The sequence below is a fragment of the Hevea brasiliensis genome, chromosome 18, assembly GCF_030052815.1.
Source record: "Hevea brasiliensis isolate MT/VB/25A 57/8 chromosome 18, ASM3005281v1, whole genome shotgun sequence".
NCBI lineage: Eukaryota > Viridiplantae > Streptophyta > Magnoliopsida > Malpighiales > Euphorbiaceae > Hevea > Hevea brasiliensis.
The window spans coordinates 35071594-35092127 of record NC_079510.1 but is presented as its reverse complement, the minus strand read 5'-3'; the positions used below and the strand labels follow the sequence as shown (position 1 = coordinate 35092127).

The following is a 20534-nucleotide window of genomic DNA, read 5'->3' as shown; positions in this document are numbered from 1 at the left end:
TAAAACACGAGCCTCAAATGAGCAAACTAAGAGAATACCTGTTACCACAGCATTCAAAGCCTAAGCATCCTACTGTGTCAGGGTGAAAACCCTAGCCTGGCCTCTGTCCTGAGCTGCAGAACCCTAGAATTGACTCCTACCTCCAGATCTACCTCCAAAAATGGGTCTTCCCTGACCATGGCCTTGCTGGCCACTAAACTGGCTGCCTACCAAACTAGAAGTACTAATGTCTAACTGGTGGGGTACATTAGCAACACAACCTTGAGACCCTGTCTGATGCTCACTGAACATGGGGCACTCTCTGGCAAAGTGACCTTGCTGGCCACTTCTGAAACATTCACTAGAGCTCATCAAATAAGGCCCTAAGTGTACTTTCCCACACTGTGTACAAGGCACCAAAGAAGACCATGAACCAGATCTAGAACTGTTGTAGCTCGAACTTTGTCCACTATTACAATCATAGCCTGGCCTAAACCCTTCGAATCTGTGTCTAAGGCCCACTTTCTTGTTCCCTCTGATTTTTCCACTACGGTGACTCTGGTTATCGCCACCCATGGTACTCGTATGTGGCATACCTAATGACCCTTTATCTTTATTCTTTTTTACTCTGCTTTCATCATCTCCCATATAACTAATTTCTGTCGAGCCTGATCAACTACCACATCAAATAGCTGGTCTGATAACATTGCTAGGTTCGCATATCTCTTCTCCAACCCCTTCAAAAATCTCTTTACCTTCATACTTTTAGTAGCCATGACAGTTGGGGCATACCTGCTTAATTTTAAGAACTCAAAAGCATATTCATCCACTGATCTGTCATTTTGTCTTAAAGCTTCAAAGACCCACTGTTTCTAGTCCCTGAAACTCTATGGCACAAACCTGTTTATGAAAAGTTTAACAAACTGTATTCAAGATAACCCCTTAATCCTGGGAAGTACGTAATCCATCATCTACCATTTGGCACAGATCCCATCACATGCTGCACACATTCTATCAATCTCCTGTCTGTCAACTACAACTCCACTCTTACCTATTTACAAAAGTCCAAAAATTGATATGCATCATCTATAGTATCATAATTTTCAAACACCAACTTCTTAAAATTAATTATTTGTTTATAGGGTTCAACTCTCTAAACTGAGGGTTGTTGCTGTGGAGGGTGAACTATATATTGGGCCATCATGTCAATAATCCTCTTCAAACCAGCCAAGGTAGCTGTCATTGGATGCATAGGACCATAGGCCATAAAAGATTGTTTCTGTGGTTGTGGCTGCTGCTCTTCCACTTGAGTAGCTCTATGTCTCCTATCTCGTCTCCTTGGGGTAGGTGCCTCATTCTGTGCTGATATTTCATCCGGTACTTCTGGTTCTGGTGTTATGGCTCCTACCTCTATGCATTTTCCTAAAATTCAGCATTATTAGCCCACAAAATCCAAAACAAGATACTATACATATCTTTAAACTCATAAACACCTACAGGCACACAAAGCAGAAACTAGATGCAAGGATAATAAAGCAAGGACCAATATGGACCCTATACTCCTCATGTGACCTCCTAACAAGACTCTTTTAAAAACCCTAGGCACGCATTTCCCATGAATCTGGAGCCTAAGCTCTGATACCAACTTTGTCATGACCCAATTTCTGGGCCAAACCGACACTAGGACTTGGGTCGGCATGAGGCCTCCAAAGCCCATAGTAAGCCTAACTATTCCTAGTCCAACCATAAGGTCCATCACTGCAGTCCAATTTTAAAAAATCAAACAGACAGAGTCTAGCCATAAATTGGACTATCCAATGGGAAGTTCTTAGCTCACCTGATCTGTGAACATAAAATATATTAAATTGGGGAGCTCGACTCACCCTCGTAATCCTCAATCAATCACATAATTAAATGGGAGCTCAACTCCCTCATCCAAGGAGTAACCATATCACACATTCAAGCATGTTCATAATAAGTTTACAATACAAAAGATTTAAATTAATACAGTTCCTGACAAGATCAAATATTACTTCTAGCACATGTGGAGTTATAGATTATAGATCAAGGAAATATATAATACAAATTAGCTGCTGCTGATGAACCTACGAGAAAGGAAGCAGGTTATTCATAAAAAGTTCCTTCTGTATCCTGGAAAAAAAAATAGGGTGAACAGGAGTGAGCGTTCGACTCATAGAGTAAGATATTGATTTTAAATATAATTTCTATAACTAAGGCTAATGCATCCCTAAGTATGAAATGCAATATATACAAACATATTCAACCAAATTCAATCAATATTCACACAAAAGATAATTTGGAGTACTCACACACCCGTGTGTCACATCAATTATATATATATATATATATATATATATATATATATATATATATATATATATGAAAGTTGATCCTCTATACAGCTCTCTTAATTTTAACATCTGCCAGTGAGATCAACTAGAGCTAGACTTTCTCTTAATAATCCAAATGCGGGGGTCAGTGAGATCAACTCAAAGCCGTACTCACCCCTATTTATCCACAAAAAGGATCGAGTCTCAGCAAGTCAACCTCCAACCATTCTACCTGTCCTACCCATATCCAATATCACACCACACACACACCGACACACGGATATAGCTCCAAATTACCTTAAGGCGACACCCATAACAGTTTTATCAAATAAAAATACAATACAAACTATGCTAAATATTTAGCCATATGCATATATTTATAAGTGAATGCATGGGCATGCCTTGAATATATAATAATATTAAAATTATAAATAAAATCAATATCTACTCACAATACACTAGAAGCTACTATGGCTGCTAGGTGGAGGAAGAAGGCTGACTCTGATCACCTAAACAATTATATTATGAAATTATTAGTGCAAATGCAAAATAAGAATTTAAAGAGTAAAAAACACTCTAATTTACGCCAAAAATATGGTAGAATTTTTCCCATATCTAAGATCTACCTAATCTGCAAAGTAGCTCAAATAACACTTTTATAACCAAGGGCCTCAGGCCCATATCTCAACAACGTCACACGACCCCTTCTGGGCCCGCCAAACCAGACAAATCCCAATAATTACACAATTTAGTTATAAGACTTAAAACTAACATTTTGCAAAAACTAGCTAAACTAACTTCAAAAATTCTATATTTATGCCCCGTGGTCCTTAACGACACTATTATGCTATTGCAAAAGGAATTATAATTTTTTAGTCACCCACAAATATTTTATGAATTTTTATCCTAAACCCGAAATTAAGTAAATAAAGCAATTTAGAGTTCGAGTTTACCTACGCCAATTCTGATACTTGGAACGCATCCGAGGCGTCTAAAAATGGTGGGTTGGACTGTAATTTTGACTCACTACCGAAGTGAGTCTGGCAGCTAACCTGTCCGGCTCGAAAATGCAAATTGAATGCCTATAGAATTTTCGCAAAACGAGAATACTTACACGAAGCTCACAATACTAGAAGTTAGAATATAATTTTTATTTAATTAAACAAGCTCAATAAAGGCTCGAAAAAATACTAAAAAGTCTGTGGGACCCACCAAAACTTTAGTGTTGAAAAATTATGAAGTTTATATCACCATGAAGCTCTCACCGAGTAAAGCGTGTCAGTAGTCTTAGAATCGCCGTGGGGTTCCCGGTTTGAGAGAAATTTAGCCCAAAACTCAAAATAGGCTAAAACTTCCTAGACTTAATTCAGACAAATTGCTCGATGAAAATTTGTGTTATTGGTGTCTTTGGAAAGCTCTCGAGGAGTAGAACACGTTTGGGACTAGACCCGGTCCAATTAGTGGTCAGATCGGCCAGAATCAGGCCAGGAAGTCTAAACAGCACGCTGACGATAGGGAGTCTTTGGCGCATTTTTTTGGCCACCCGAGGGGCCGTCGGCATGGGGGGAGCGGGGGGAAGTGGCTGGCCAGCAGTGGGGAGGGGAGAGGAGAGAGAAAAGAGAGGGAGAAGTGGGGAGGGCTGGACTCGCAGGGAGGGGAGAGGAAAAAGGAAAGAGACCAGTCCGATTCGATCAGTCCAACCCACTCCTGTTCGATTCAGCCGGTTTGATTCAGAGAGATCCAAAATTTAATTTTTACTCTGCCCTAGTGTCACGGGTCCACATCTTGGCCCAGATAGTAGTCCCTGCGATGCCTAGACTTCCACTCAATCTAGGCCAGCCTACTCGTATTCAAGGACCTTTCCCCTTATAGAGGATCTCAAATATTCTTATCGAGGGTCGTTTAGCATATTTAGCATGGAAACTGAATATTAATATTCCTTGTAGCATGATGTCGCCCCTCATCATGTACATCCTCAAGCATCTACTGAAAGCATGGCAATAAGCATCATTCGACCGTATAGCTAAATCCAAAGCCAATGTATAATATTTGTTCCCCTATACCAAGTAGCATCATCTGCCTTATATAGAAACCTTGGGCCTAAGAGACATGCGCACTACAAGCCCCTCGGCCTTGTAGTGTCCATAAAGCTCCTTCTTCATAGAGACACCAAGCTCCTCTCTCACTAGAGCACGATGCCCGCAACCTAGTACAATGAATACGTAGGGAGCTCACTTAGAGTCACGCCCTTGCGCCAGTGACCCAGGGGATGGTGGAGAGCTTTACACCAAACATAGCAACTAGCTGGGCCCGATTGTGCTCATCAGTGACCAACTAGTCACACCCCTCTAAAGAGCATTAGGAACAAAGTGGCCTCTGGCAGGAGGAGATATCAATATGTCTCAGTTGTCACACCCCCTCTACTTTTCCATATTTATGAAAGTGTCCGCCAAACTTCTCTTTCTTATTAATTGTACCCTCCAACCATCTCATAGGCATATAGCTTAGCCGGGTTTGGCCAATCTTCGTGGGGTAACGGGCTATGCCCATAACATTCTCCCCCACTTAGACAATCGATGTCCTCATCGATTTACCTCGAACACCTCTTGTCATCTCTGCCTCCTATTGAACAAAGCTCTCCCCAAATTTCTTGTGCCTTTTCATATTATTCATCATGTTTGGTTCTCACATATAAATCTCATGATGCTCTTATGTATCTTCATATCAACTTATGTGTGTCTTCATACACATTCTTCATGTCATCCTCATGTTATGATTGTGGCATAGCTGCCCCACTCGATCAATGATGGAATTACCATATTCTTCCTGTCTTCATACACATTCTTCATATCATCCTCATGTTATGATTGTGGCATAGCTGCCCCACTCGATCAATGATGGAAGTACCATATTCTTCCTTGGGACAGTACCATCTTCTTCCTTGTGACATTCTCCCCCACTTAGACAGTCGATAACCCTGTCGACTACAGTTGTCGTTGCGTTGCCTTCTAGTGAGTTCTCACTTTGGTTGATCTGTTCAATCGTCTACATACTCCCCTATTTAATTCTCTATGGTTCATTTTGTGATGGTTCTTTCGATCCTTCATTTCTTCGTTTTGTGATTTGCATGCTTCTGCATGCATACCATTAGGCCTTCGCCAAGTTATCCTCGTGGCTTTCTATTACGATTGCACCATCATGAGTACTTCGCAAAATAATCACAATACAAAACAATAGTGTTATACATGAACATAAGTATAAGGAAGTAATTGTATTTAATTTTGGGAGCAGTAACATGATATTATTATTGCCAATACTACACAATATGGTCATCATGTAAATAAACAGAGAAACTTACACATTGCCCATTTTGTGTATCAACGTGTTCCCCTCTGGAACTTGCATTATGCTTGTGGGACTCATTGCTCTAGTTAGGCTTACTCTCATTTCTTACTGCATACCCATTATTTGTATCTCTATCTGTTGGTGCTACTGCCTTTCGACGATAAGCAATTTTCTGCTACCAATTGCTTTCGCTCGTTTCGTTCTCTTCCTGTTTGGTTTTAATTCATCTTAAGCACAACCAGTGAGCTTTGCATTAATGTTCTCTTGAGGTCTCCACCTTTTGGCTAGTTCTCATGTTCCAATAGGGATGTGGTTAACACCTCAAATGGATACCATATTGCTCATGATTATCCTCTTCACCTGTAAAAAATTTCACAAGATTGTGTCAAGGGACTTCTCTTGTCCCACACACTTTTTATTTTAGTTTCCTCAGTGAAAAACACATGTATACAACTGCCACAATCATCAAGCTCATCTCATTATTACAACCTAAATACTTGGCCATTACAATTGCTTAGATTTCCCGCGGATGTCTAGAACTCTATTTGACACCACTATCATCACAATTGTGACCCCAAATCATTTGTTTACCCATAACTCGATTTCACTTGACAAGCGCTTAACCTTTTCTATGTATTCTCACTTCATAGTTATCCAAGGTGGCCTCAAGCTCTATTAGCTCACCCTCACTTTTAGAAAGCATGGCTACCATAGCCAAAAGATGTTTCATATAAGCATGGGATTTTGGGAGGTCTCAAGCTCTATTGGCTCACCCTCACCCTATATAGTTAGGCTATCACAGCCAAAGATATTCAATTTTCTCGTCCAATGCCTCAATGTGCTTTTCTCATTACACAAAGAGTGATGCGGACTGACTCAAGCTCTATTGCCAGTCCCATCAAAATTTGTCATGGGGTCATTACCCTCTCCTCAAAAGATTATCTCTTATGAGGCGTGTAGCCCCCCCTACATGGTATCACCATTTTTATCACAATGTGGCTCTCACAACCACCATCTCATAATAAGGGTCTAACTCAAGATTGTGTTGGCAAGCTTACGTCGTATAGGCTATAACCATCCGCATTATGACCTGGTTACCAGTACCAGACATTGAGTTTATAGGAATATTCATGCTACCATTTACCAATGCAACTTCATAGTGCTTGTATGCACGATTAGGCCTCTACCCTTTCTTGTGTTACCATAAGCCAACTCATTACATATGAATTTATATGTGGGTTTCTTACCCTTTCTAGGCTTATCTTAAGCCAATTCAATTTCTACGCAACATGATTTGGGATCCACCTATCCCTTTTTCAAATTCATCTCGTAAATGATTTTTGCTTCAACAGCTCTTAGCAAATATCTCCTCGTAATTAAATGGGATTCAATAGAATCCATACATAATCCAAACTTGCCATCAATGGCATTTAACAACTGTCTCATTTCAAGTTGCACTCTAGCAACAATTTCAGTTTCTATGTTATCCATAGAATAGCAACGTTCTTATCTCAAAGGACTCTGTTACATTTCTCATCCTTCATTTGAAGGTTATAGCAACCAACCGCAATGGTTATTCTCCAAGGGAGAAAACAACCGTCTCAATACCAATTAGGGTATTTCAAACCATCATTCTGAAGGTTTACATAACCGTTAAGCTATCTCAAATTTTCCATCTCTTTACCCACATAGAATACTTTACAGATTTAACAATCCATTAAGGTATTACATCCCATAATACTTTGAAGGCTTTCATAGCCAAGAAGTAGCTCCCGATTATTCTGGCTCTTAACCCAACTACGGTAAGCCACCATCTCAGTGAGATATGCCATCAATTTCACAATCTCTTAGGGATAACACACCTTATACCTCTAAAGACTTTCACAGTTTATTAACAATTCTCAATCATCTTATCAATCCTTAGGGCTTACTCATCCCCTCCCATCCTGAAGACTTTCACAGTCTTATAAGCAATCCCGACTTTTGTATCTCATTACCCGATAAGGGTCATTCACCATCTCAATGGTTTTAGGGCTACAATTTGTCCCATATTTTTTTTTCAACGTTTTCTCAATATCGATCATCTCATTTTTTACTGACCAAAGTCTCAAATGATGTTACTCGCTTGGCGAATGTTAATAGTCAATTTTGCATTAAGTTTTGCCCACTTTAGCATCCTTTACATTGAAAATCCTCAATTGGTGTACTACACTCTCGTAAACCACCCCTTAAGGACTTAATAACATCAAGAATACTCATTTGCACAACAGATCACTTATTCATTGTGCATGCCACAATATGTTACTAATGAGGACATCATGTCCTTCACCCATTTCGGGGTTATATACTCTGCTCACCCTTCCTCAAGGCGAACACACGATAAGCTTTCATTGCTTTATTTAATGACCATTGCCTTTCACCATTTATCTTTACTTTTGTGTCTCATATTACATCGTACAATGAAAGGTTTCTCAAGGAAGGTATTGATCATTATCCGTTACGAGCATTTGCCTTGCTCTGATATCAACTGTAACAGGTCCACATCCTAGCTCGGATAGTAGTCCCGTGCGGCGCCTAGACTTCCACCCAATCTAGGCTAGCCTACTTGTATTCAAGGACCTTTCCCCTTATAGAGGATCTCAAATATTCTTATCGAGGGTCGTTTAGCATATTTAGCATGAAAACTGAATATTAATATTCCTTGTAGCATAATTTCGCCCCTCATTGTGTACATCCTCAAGCATCTACTAAAAGCATGGCAATAAGCATCATCCGACCATATGGTTGAACCTAAAGCCAATGTATAATATTTGTTCCGCTATACCGAGCAGCATCGTCTGCCCTATATAAAAACCTCGGGCCTAGAAGACACGCGCACTACAAGCCCCTCGGCCTTGTAGCGTCCATGAAGCTCCTTCTTCATGGAGACATCGAGCTCCTCTCTCACTGGAGCACGATGCCCGCCGCCTAGTATAATGAGTACGTAGGGAGCTCACTTAGAGTCACGCCCTTGCGCTAGTGACCCCGGGGATGGTGGAGAGCTTTACACCAAACATAGCAACTAGCTAGGCCTGATTGTGCTCATCAGTGGCCAACTAGTCACACTTAAAGAGCATTAGGAACAAAGTGGCCTCTGGCAGGAGGAAACATCAATATGTCTCAGTTGTCACACCCCCTGTACTTTTTCATATTTATAAAAGTGTTCGCCAAACTTCTCTTTCTTATTAATTATACCCTCCAACCATCTCATAGGCATATAGCTTGGCCGGGTTTGGCCAATTTTCGTGGGGTAATGAGCTATGCCCGTAACACTTAAGACCCAAAATGAGGTCCGAAAATTTCTAAAAAATTACAGAAAATTTTAAAAAAAATTATGGAGTCCAAATATAATTTTTAATTTGCCACGTGGTCTTTAAATTAAATTTTAAAAATCGATAAAATTTATTGTCTTAAGAAAATCAAACTCGATTTTAAAAATTCAAAAAATTCTAATTTAATTTTCATAATATTTAATATAATAAAATATTATAATTTATATATATAATAATTATATAAAAATTTAAAGTGTTACAGAGGATTTAGGGGGTATTTGGTTTACCTATTGGGTACAGCTGACAGCTGATAGACACCCAAACAGGTAAATTGTGGTGTTTGGCAAGCTTAAAAAAATAGAGCTGATAGCTGATGGGTAACTGATATGATATCCATCAGCTGCAGTTTGTATCAGCTCTATTTTTAGAGCTGTTTCTCATCAGCTGATAGCTGATCTGATTTTATTTTTTATTTTGATCATATTATCCTTTTTTATTTAACTTGAAAATTAATATTATTAATATTTTTATTTTTTTATTTGTAATTTTAACATTTTAATTAACGTATTTTAACTTTGTTAAAATATTTTTTATTAATAACATAAAATATAAAATATTTATTTATATCCAAAAACTTAAAATTAATTATAAATTTTTCTATTAACAATAATAATTATTTTATTATTTTATCTATATTTTTAAAATTATTTAATTATCTTAAAAAAATAATTATTTTCTTATTTCAATAATAAAATAAATGATATAATATAAAAGATTAATAATTATATATTTATTTAAATAATATAATATATTAATTTAATAATTATATATTTAATTTAATAATAAAATAAATAATATAACGTAATAAATTTATAATTTTATATTTATTTAAATAATAAAATAAATTATATAATATATACCATTATTAGTCATTTCACATATTAACAGCAACAGCTAAATATAATTTTACCAAACACTTAATATGAATCAGCTATCATCAGCTATCAGTTATCGGCTATCAGCTAACAATAACAGCTATCAGTTGTATTCAACAGTTAATCCAAACAGGCCCTTAGTAGTAAGGGATTTATTTCTTAGTAGTGGAGGTGGTTAGGATATTACAAAATTAAATTTCTTTTTTTCCCACAACCGTTGGACATTATTTTGCGTATTCCAGTAAGTAATCGAGAAATTGATGATATTCTTATGTGGCAATTTACTAAGAAAGGGATTTATAGTGTTAAGTCCGGTTACAACTTGTTCTCTTCTAACTTCTCACACAGTCTTAACTCTACTTCTCATTTCAATTGGCGAGGGTTGTGGCCTGTTGATTTGCCTCCAAAGTGCAAAACTTTGGTTGGAGAGCATGTAAAGTAATTCTCCCAGCTAAAATTTGTCTTCTTCAAAGGGGTTTGGATATTGACCCGCGTTGTTTATTTTGTGGTGAGGAGGAGAGCATTTATCATGTCCTTCTTTCTTGTCCTTTTGCATCAAATTGTTGGAACATTGTTGGGTTCAATTTAGCTTCTTCAGCTTTGTCTTTTAGGGATTTTTTTCTTCAATGCCCTCTCGGCAAATAGTTTGGAGAAAGCTATTAGGATTGCAATGGTTGCATGGAGTATATGGGCTACATGGAATTTTATTCTTTGGCACTCTAAGTTTAAAACTTCTCAGATGGTGGTCAATGAAGCTGAGAAATTCTTATCTGATTGGAGACAAGCTCAGAGTTTAGGCAGAATAATCTTATCAGCTAGTGTGCCTGTTATTGTTAGGAGAACTTGGACCAAGCCTACAACTGGAAATCTCAAGTTCAACGTCGATGCAACACTTTTTCAGGCAATGAATAGTTCAGGCTTTGCTGCAGTTTTGCGGAATGATCAAGGAGCTTTCGTCAGAGGTGTGTCAGGTCCTTTTCTTGGTCTTTATGAGGTGAAGGTCGCTGAGGCAAATGGGTTTACGAGAGGCTCTGCCATGGCTTCTTGATCTGCAGCTTTCCCATGTTGAAGTAGAAGTTGATTCTCAGCTTATTTTTTATGCTTGTCAGTCAGAGGTAGAGGATCGATCTGTCTATGGCTCTATTATTCAAGATTGTAACTCCCTTGTTTGCCAGGGGATGTTCTCTTTCAGTTGGGTTTACAGAGATGCAAATAGGGTGGCTCACTTTTTAGCTAGGGATGCTATTATACAAGAAAATATCAGAATAGAAACCGAATTTAGAAACGGATATCGGTTTATAATTTGAAACGGATTTTGAAACGGAAATCTGGTAGAACAACTTAAATACATTAAAAACCAAATAGCAACTGATTAGAAACCGAAATTAGAAACGGAAACTCGTCGGTTTCTAAATTATGAAGAACATTTTGATGGCAAATTTAGCAACTGTTTATAAACCGATTACAAACCGATTTTTGAAACCGAATAATTTTCCGTTTCTAATATTTGTCATATTAGAAACCGAATATATCGGTTCCTAATTTCTTTCACTTTAATTTAGAAACCGATTTCATTCGGTTTCAAAATAAAAGTATTATCTATTTATATTTAGAAACCGATTCGTATCGGTTTCAACATTCATATAATTTCCATTTTATTTACTAAAAATTAAAGTCTGTATAGAAACCGATTCCTATCGGTTTCAATTTTCCTTTGTTATATTTAGAAACCGATTTATTTCGGTTTCAAAATAAATCTAATCATTAATTTTATTTATTAAATTTTAAGGATAAATTAGGAACCGATTCATATCGGTTTCTAATTACCTAAAAATTTAGAAACCGATTTATATCGGTTTCAAAAGTAATAATTTCTATTTTATTTACTAAATTTTAAAATAAAATAGAAACCGATTCCTTTCGGTTTCTAATTACTCAATAAATTTAGAAACCGATTGCTTTCGGTTTCAAATTTTACTTAAAACGTTAGAAACCGATTCCTATCGGTTTCTATTTTCTTTTATTATATTTAGAAACCGATTTATGTCGGTTTCTAATTGAAAGTAATTTAGAAACCGATTGCTTTCGGTTTCAAATATTAAATTGTTCTCTAATTATATTTATAATTTCTATATTATTTACTAAATTTTCAAAATAGAAACCGATTATTATCGGTTTCTAATTTTTTCACTGATGCTTAGAAACTGATAACTTTCGGTTTCAAAATTTATCGATTATATATTTGATTTAATAAATTTTAAAGTAAAGTTAGAAACCGATTTCTGTCGGTTTCAAAATCAATGAAATTTTAAAATAAATTAGGAACCGATTTATATCGGTTTCTAATTCTTTTAGTTATATTTAGAAACCGATAGCTTTCGGTTTCAAAAATTAAAGTGTTATCTAATTATTTTTATTTAATTTTAATTTTAATTATATAGAATTATATTAATTTTATTTTCATAAAACTATAGGGGATAATTTAATTTCAAATATATATATTATATTAATTTTTTTTCAACTATATTAATTTTTTATACCATTCTAGAGAAATGTCTTTCATAAACTTACGCTATTAAAATAATTTAAATCAATAATTAATTATATTTATAAAAATAAAAAAATATTTACAAGTAAATACTAATTTAATACTAGCTCCATTCTATGTCAATAATTTTTAAAATTTTTTATAAGAATTAAAAAATTATTGGATAAATATTTTTATAAAAATAATATTAAAAATTAATTAAAATTTCTTTATAATATCATTGAAATGTAAAAATATGTGAAAAAAATAAATATATTGAGAATAATAATAATTAAAGTAAAGTTAAAAAATAATTAATATTTTCATAATTTTATAAAATAACAAATAAAATAGAAATTTTTTTTTTAAATGAGAGTGCTAAATTACATAAAACTACGTAGTTTTAAGGATAGGTGACCTTAACAAACCTAAAACACTCCTCTTTCTTCATTGCCGCCTTGCTTCTTACAGTTTCGATCACTCCTAGACGCGACGCCTCGGTTGAACGAGTGTCTTGTCGACCCTTGGATAGTCGGTGCTTCAACTACTCGGATTATCCGTTGTTTACATACCGATTTATTTTTACATCCCGATCTCTTATTTCCATTGATTTATAGGCATCAATAAATCATTGAAATTTGAATATCCTTGCTTTCAAGTATTCATCTTTTTATATTTATACTGATTCTGAAGTTGCTTCTTTAATGCCTCTTTGTGAGGCATTTGGGTCCCTTGTTCCTACATCAAGTAACAAATCAAGCTCGGTGATGACCCTCGATTTACATGGTTTTTCTAATGCTTTTCTCTTTCTTCTTCGTCTATGGAAATTCTATAGACCCCTCTCGACCAGTGGTTGTCGGAAGGAGGAGCATTTGGAGGTGGGCTTACCTTGGAGTATCTTTTATTTGCGCAATAGCCGCATTGCATCATATAATTCTGCTTCAAATGAAATCAACAATGATTCATCCATTTCAACCAACATCCGATAAGCGGTATATATTGATTTTTATCCCAAATTACGAGCTTGGTATTGTCAAAACAAATCTGTGTTGCTTCAACGATTCTGGACTCTCACTGGAAATCCTGTTCATCAGTTGCTAACAAAATTTTAAACATGATTTACTCAAAAATGACTAAAACGGTGTCTTCTTGGGAATTTGTCAACATTATCGAGCAACATTTATCCGGTCCGCGTCAAGTAGTGGAGAAGATCCTTGCAGAGACCCATGCTTCTGCATGGGAAGTGTTAGAGGCCATCCCTTTTGTGCTTGAGGCGATTGACTTGTGCTCATGGAAGGCTTTCATCTCGGGACTTGACAACGAGTTAATAACGGCTAGCTTCTCTTATTTGCTCAATAAATTTTTAGATTTTCTTTTCTTCTTTTTGATTGTGTTGATTTGATTAATGCATTGCTTTGGATTGAAATTTCCTTTTGTCATTAGCGTAAAATCGGACATGTTTATTGGAAGTAAAATTGAAGTCTCTGTATGATGTGTTTTTCAATTAATCAGATATGAACACAAAGACCTAAAAAGTTCTTGGATGCTTGCAGCCCGAGGGACCTCATTGACTTTCTTCCTGCATCTATTGGAGCTATCATCGATTTACTTTCTGCGAAGTTACTCGGGTACATGGAAACCAGTTCCCAATGAATGGAACAGATTGGCCTAGTCCAAAGAATTGTCCTTTCATATGTCGAGTCCGAAATGAAAGAAATACTTTACAGGTGAGTTAAATTTCCAAGTTCCTCTGGTAGGGTTCACTGGATACTTTAAATTTTATGTTGTCCTACTATAACAATAATCTATTCTAATTTCATTTTGACTTGACAGCTTATATATGGGTAAATATATAAATCAAATTTCACATGAGCAACAACAAAGTATTGTGCAATGAAATGTGCACCTTAGTTTGTGCATTTAAGTTATAAATGGTAAGGCCGCTTTGCTGTTATGGTCTCAAGAAGATTCTTTAGATGGGAGAATTCTATCTTTGATGTTTTTGCTTGAAGTGGTTATGCTCTTGAGATTTGATCTGCAGCTCCTTCGATTGCAAGCCTTAAACTTTTACTCTTGCATTAAACAATGGTCTCTATAGCTAGAGATCAATTAGACTATTCCTTTTTATTTTGACTATTAATGGTGTTCGGGACAATCGCTTGGGATATGGCTCCTTTTGGAGTGAGCCTTGTTTTGTTGGGGCCTTTCCTTGGTGAAAACTGTTGCTACCTCCTAGTTTGTATTTAGTGTCTTTTTGGTTTTCTCCTTGCCATTGTGGAATCCTTTTGATTTTGGTGCCATTTGGCTAAACCGTTTCTAATAATTGGATGCATATTATAAATTAACCGATAACACATATAGATCTGTTGCTAATGATTAAGATTACTTATTTTCTTTGCTACTAACTTTTTGTAGCTGCAGGCGTTCACTGTCATGCTTCCATTGCCAATGGCACTCCGTCGATTTAACCATTACTTTCAAACTCAACCAGGCCTTGACCACATTCATTACGTAGTTGGGCGGCATTGGAGAATTGTGCATCAGGTTGCCCTTGGCCCGATGTTCCTATCATTGGTTCTCTGTGGATCTCAAGCATCAATTTTTACCCTAGCTCATCACATGGATCATCTTCATCGCATCCTATTGCGCTCATCGGAGGCAATGGAGGAAGAGATTCAACAATTGCATCGGTGTTGCAACGCTCAAAGATAGTTTGGTTGCAATGGAGGAGAGAGACCGACAACGCGAGTTGATGCTAGAGGAGAGATACAGACAACGTGAGCAGACACTGGAGGAGCGCATGCAACAAATGATGCAAAACATGATGGCACAAATGATGCAGGGTACGCAGTTTACAGCCCCAACTCCAGATGCGACTCATCAGGATGATGGTAGAGAGGCTGATAGTGGTGATGAGTGATGATCTTGTTAATGACAAGTAGCTTGTTTTTTTTGTTATTATGATATTTTATTTTTCCATACAGTACATTATTGTCATAACCCTTCACTGTCATATTTATATATAATATTGACTGATATTTGATATTTGACAGCCTGATATTGTAAATATTATGATGTTGAGCATTTAAAATTAATATTATATTATATGCTTCAATACAGGAAATAATATATTAAATAAAAAAATAAAAATTTTCTACTAGTAATTTGAAACGGATTAAAAACGAATTTTTCCGTTTCTAATCCAATAACACAAGGATCGGTTTCAGAATTTAGAAACCGATTTGAAACGGAATTTCTGTTTCAAAAAAATTGAAACCAAAATATCCGTTTTTAAATTAAAACGGAATTTGAAACCGAATATATGTGGTTTCTAAATTTGAAACGGAATAGTGGTTTGAAAATAGCTTCAGAATTTGAAACGGACGCCATTTTCCGTTTCAAATTTATTTAGAAACTTGTGGATTTAAAACTGAATATTTCGGTTTCAAATCGGTTTCTAAATGTATTTAGAAACCGATTTTCACTGATTTGAAACCGAATATTCGGTTTCAAATCTCCTTTTTTCTTGTAGTGAATTACCTTGTCTTGCATTACTACTTGGGTTTCACCTCCCATTCTATCTGTAACATTTTGGCTCTTGATGAGTATGCTTAATAAAATTGTTTTTCTGCCTCGAAAAAAATTTAAAAAAAAAAATAAATCATGATATGTTTATATAGAAAGAGGATTTAATCTCAAATCAATAAAATTAATCAATACTACAAATAACATAATGTGTGCGTATATTCATATAAAAATAAATTAAAATATCATTTTTATATATAATTAATTATGATAAATTATAGTAGATAGATAAAGCCATGTGGCACACTTTTTTAACGAAATAAATAAAAGAGCACCAATCAATTGAAAATTAATGGGAATTTTGTAAATTATTTATATATATAAAGGTAAAATAGGAGAGCCAAAGCTTAGATTAACTAAACAACAAAAGGGCAAATGAAAGGCGCTTAGTGTAGAAGCCGGGGGTGAATACCTCAGAAGGATCCGCCAGATACCGAGTCTCAACAGGTAAAGGAGGTCGTCAATGATGCCAATAATATGCGCAGAAATTCATCTCACTGAGTATATTCGCTTCCCAATCCCATGTGATAAATTGTCAAATGGAACACACTAGGGAGTACAAGCTAAGATTAGGCAGCTCATCGTTTCTCATCTAGGGATAGCAGTGGGATGAATTGGGAGTGACATCGCTGTTTCTATCTCTGCCGCACAAAAATTTAGAATCCAGGCGGAGATTTTTTCATCTGGCAGCATAGGCAAATTTCTCTACAGAATTTTTTTTATTTTAATTTCTTAATATATAATATAAATTTATTTTTTTAAAAATTAAACTATAAATTCTAAGTTTTAAACATAATGTTAATAATATATATATATATATATATATATATCAAAGTAGATCAAATTGGGTCGGCAAACTTTTGCCGTTCCTGCTCTCGCCCACGTTACCACAGAAAGGTTATCACATTCAAACGAGCCTTTGTCCCCAGCCAGTCTAAAGACCCTGAAGATTCAGCTGCCGCCACTGAGAAGCGATCTAAGTTCGATGCGAAGCCACAACATCAAAGGCCCGAAGCATCACGAAGCAGGCCCCTCCATATGTGCAAGCATCCGCTGGCGTAAAAGGTCCACTAGGGTTCAACCTGCCTTTGTTGAGTTTGACGATTAATGTTGAGTTTGAGGCTAACATGTTACTAGTCCGGTCACTTTCTGATAGGTACGCTGTTGCAGCCTATTACACGCAAATTAATGTGGCGTGGGGATTGGTACTGGGACGAAACCCTTTACGACAATTGTTGTCCTTTGCACAGCCATGCATCAATGTACTTTCACCACTTATTTGAGTACTGCCAAACATTTGCTTGGTCATAAAGAAATTTATGGTCTACAGAGGTCATCAACTCATTATCAAGCAGTCAAATATGGAGGAATTTAAATCAAAGTTAGCCACCTAGCTTGCTCTATCAAGCAGGCAAGATTATCAGTTAAAATAAAGGATTTATATATATATATATATATAAAATAACAAGTTCTTTATTAAAAAAAATACTTAATTAAAATAAATAAAAAGAATAAAATTAATATATTTATAATAGAAGATATAGAATTTATTTGAAATTATTATTAAGAAAATTATTTTTTAAATATATTAATTAGAGAATATTAAAAATAATTTAAAATTAAATTTAATAAATTTTAATTATAAAAATATTAAAATAATAAAATAAATTTTTTAAATTATTTTTTTAATAATATTTAAAATAATATTTTTATTTTAAAAAAATAATTTGAATAATCTAAACTCAATATTAAATAGACATATAATGTCTTCAGTGATGCTGGTATGCATAAATATTATTTATAGTGAAATCTGAATTTATTTAGAAATCAGATTAATAACTGAAATTAGATGAGTAATTAATTACATTTATTAGTTATTGCTTAATTTTAAATCGTTAGTTGAAGATGAAATTTTGTGGAATTCCAAAACAATAGAAAGAGAGAATACGCACCACACGTTACAGTCGTAATAGCCACGCAAAGCACATAATTATTATTTTTTAATGGCCGCACACCGAAAGAGAACATTGCATAAATATTATTTTTTAATTATAATATTAATTTAATAATTATTAAATTTAATAATTATTAAATTTTATTCCCATGTTAAAAATCAAGTTTATAGCAATTTTTTTATTTTTTTGTTTTTCTAAAAATAGCGCTCCAAATGGTGATCTATGGTTCACGGTTAAGTTGCTTCGTTGCCCTGATTTAGCCCACCACAAGAAAACTTACTATCCAACTTGAGATTGGTATTAAGGCGTTGAGAAAGGGTATAATATTCCAACTCTATTAACATCCTCACTGAAGGCAATATTTAGTCTCAGCTTAGTTTGGGATCCAACTCGGGTTGAAAACCTCCAACCCTATAGTGCCTACCAGCAAGCAACCACGTTCTGTGGTGAGTTTATAATGGTAGCATCTCATAGAAAATGCACCTTCCTATGCCGTCTATAAATCCATTTCTTATTCTGAGTTCTGTATTTCCATAACTCCTAATACCATTTTCTTTTCATCATTAAAGCTATTGTTGAGGCATATTATTATGGAGTCTTCTAAGCCACAGTATCACGCAGTTATATTCCCTTTTATGTCCAAAGGCCACACCATCCCACTCCTCCACCTAGCCCACCTCCTCCTCCGTCGTGGGACTGCCGTCACTGTCTTTACAACTCCGGCCAATCATCCTTTCACTGCTAAATTTCTTTCCAATACCACTGCCTCTATTATTGATCTTCCTTTCCCTGAAAATGTACCTGAAATCCCTTCAGGCATCGAAAGTACGGACAAACTACCCTCCATATCACTATATCCTCAGTTTGCTCTTGCCACCGAACGTATGCAACCGGACTTTGAAAGGGAGCTAGAAAGTTTCCCAGTTGTCAACTTCATGGTGTTTGATGGCTTCCTGTGGTGGGCTGCAGAGTCTGCTGTGAAGTTTGGTATTCCAAGACTGTTATTTTATGGTATGTCCAATTACGCCTCTGGCCTGTCAAAAGTTGTAGCAGAGAGTAGGGCCTTGTTTGGGCCTGAGTTAGATGACGAGTTAATCAATGTGAGTGAGTTTCCATGGATTAAGGTTACTAGAAATGATTTTGAACCGGTGTTCAGAGACCCCGAATTAAAAGGTCCTCACTTTGAGTTCCTGGTAAAATCATTGACAGGAGCATCAGTAAGTAATGGTTATCTATCAAATAGCTTCTACGAACTTGAACCTGTTTTCGTCGATTACTGTAACCGCAGTACGCGAAAGACCTGGTGTGTGGGGCCCTTGTGCCTAGCCAATACACCACGGGTTGAAACTGATCCACAAAAGAAACCCACTTGGATTCAGTGGTTAGATGAAAAGCAAAAGCAAGGAAGCTCGGTCCTATACGTGGCGTTTGGATCTCAGGCGGAGATCTCAGCAGAACAGCTCAAGGAGATAAGAACTGGTTTGGAAGAATCTAGGGTAAACTTCCTGTGGGTTATAAGGGAAAAAGAATCAGAGTTGGGAGATGGGTTTGAAGAGAGGGTGAAGGAAAGAGGAATTATAGTGAGGGATTGGGTGGATCAAATGGAGATATTAATGCACCCAAGTATACAAGGGTTCTTGAGCCACTGTGGATGGAACTCAGTACTAGAGAGCATATGTGCAGGGGTGCCAATTCTTGCATGGCCCATGATGGCAGAGCAGCACTTAAATGCAAGAATGGTGGTGGAGGAGATAAAAATAGGGTTGAGAGTAGAAACCTGTAATGGATCAGTGAGAGGGTTTGTGAAATGGGAAGGTTTAGAAAAGATGGTGAAGGAGTTGATGGAAGGAGAGATGGGGAAGAAGGTAAGAAAAAAGGTGAACGAGTTTGCAGAGATGGCCAAGAAAGCTATGGAGGAAGGTACTGGCTCATCCTGGCGCACGTTAGACATTCCTCTTCAGGAGTTTTGCCGTAGCAAAGATGACGTGAATGAGAATGAATAGTGTCTTTTTTTTTTCATCTTACCCTGAAAATTATAATAATATAAGGGTTTATTTTATACGCTAGAATTAAAAATAAGAAAGATTATAGAGTGCATTTTGTGTGTATGTATTTTTTTATCTGAATATAAAATTTTATTTTCTTCAAATTAAGAAAAATTATTATTTTATTTTTTAAAAAATATTATTTTTTATTATTATTAATTCACACAATAATTTTCGTAAAAATAATTACAATTTTAAATATTTAAAACTTGTTGATCATGGATTTACATTATTAGGATAATGAAAATTCCCATCAACATTTTGTGCATTTAATAAGGCAAAATTTTACCTATGTTTTAAGCTTCGTTCAGATATATCAAGTGAGAAATTAAAAAAAAAAATTAATTGACAAGAAAAAATTACTTATAAAGAAAAATATAAATAAATAAAACAAATTATTAATACTTTCACACCATCACTCATAAAATAAGTCTTATATTATTAAATTTAAAAAAACAAATTTTTTTTTTTTATGGGTGATTGATACTATATACAGTGCAA

At 35.6% G+C, this 20534-nt stretch overlaps 1 protein-coding gene across 1 annotated transcript; it reads left to right on the top strand.

Annotated features, from left to right (window-relative positions):
* Positions 1-18311: 18311 nt before the first annotated feature.
* On the top strand, positions 18312-20047 carry LOC131175988 (UDP-glycosyltransferase 90A1-like). The gene has a single exon (XM_058140938.1). The coding sequence runs from the start codon at positions 18579-18581 to the stop codon at positions 19989-19991; it is 1413 nt and encodes a 470-aa protein (XP_057996921.1). The 5' UTR covers positions 18312-18578; the 3' UTR covers positions 19992-20047.
* The last annotated feature ends 487 nt before the right edge of the window (positions 20048-20534 follow it).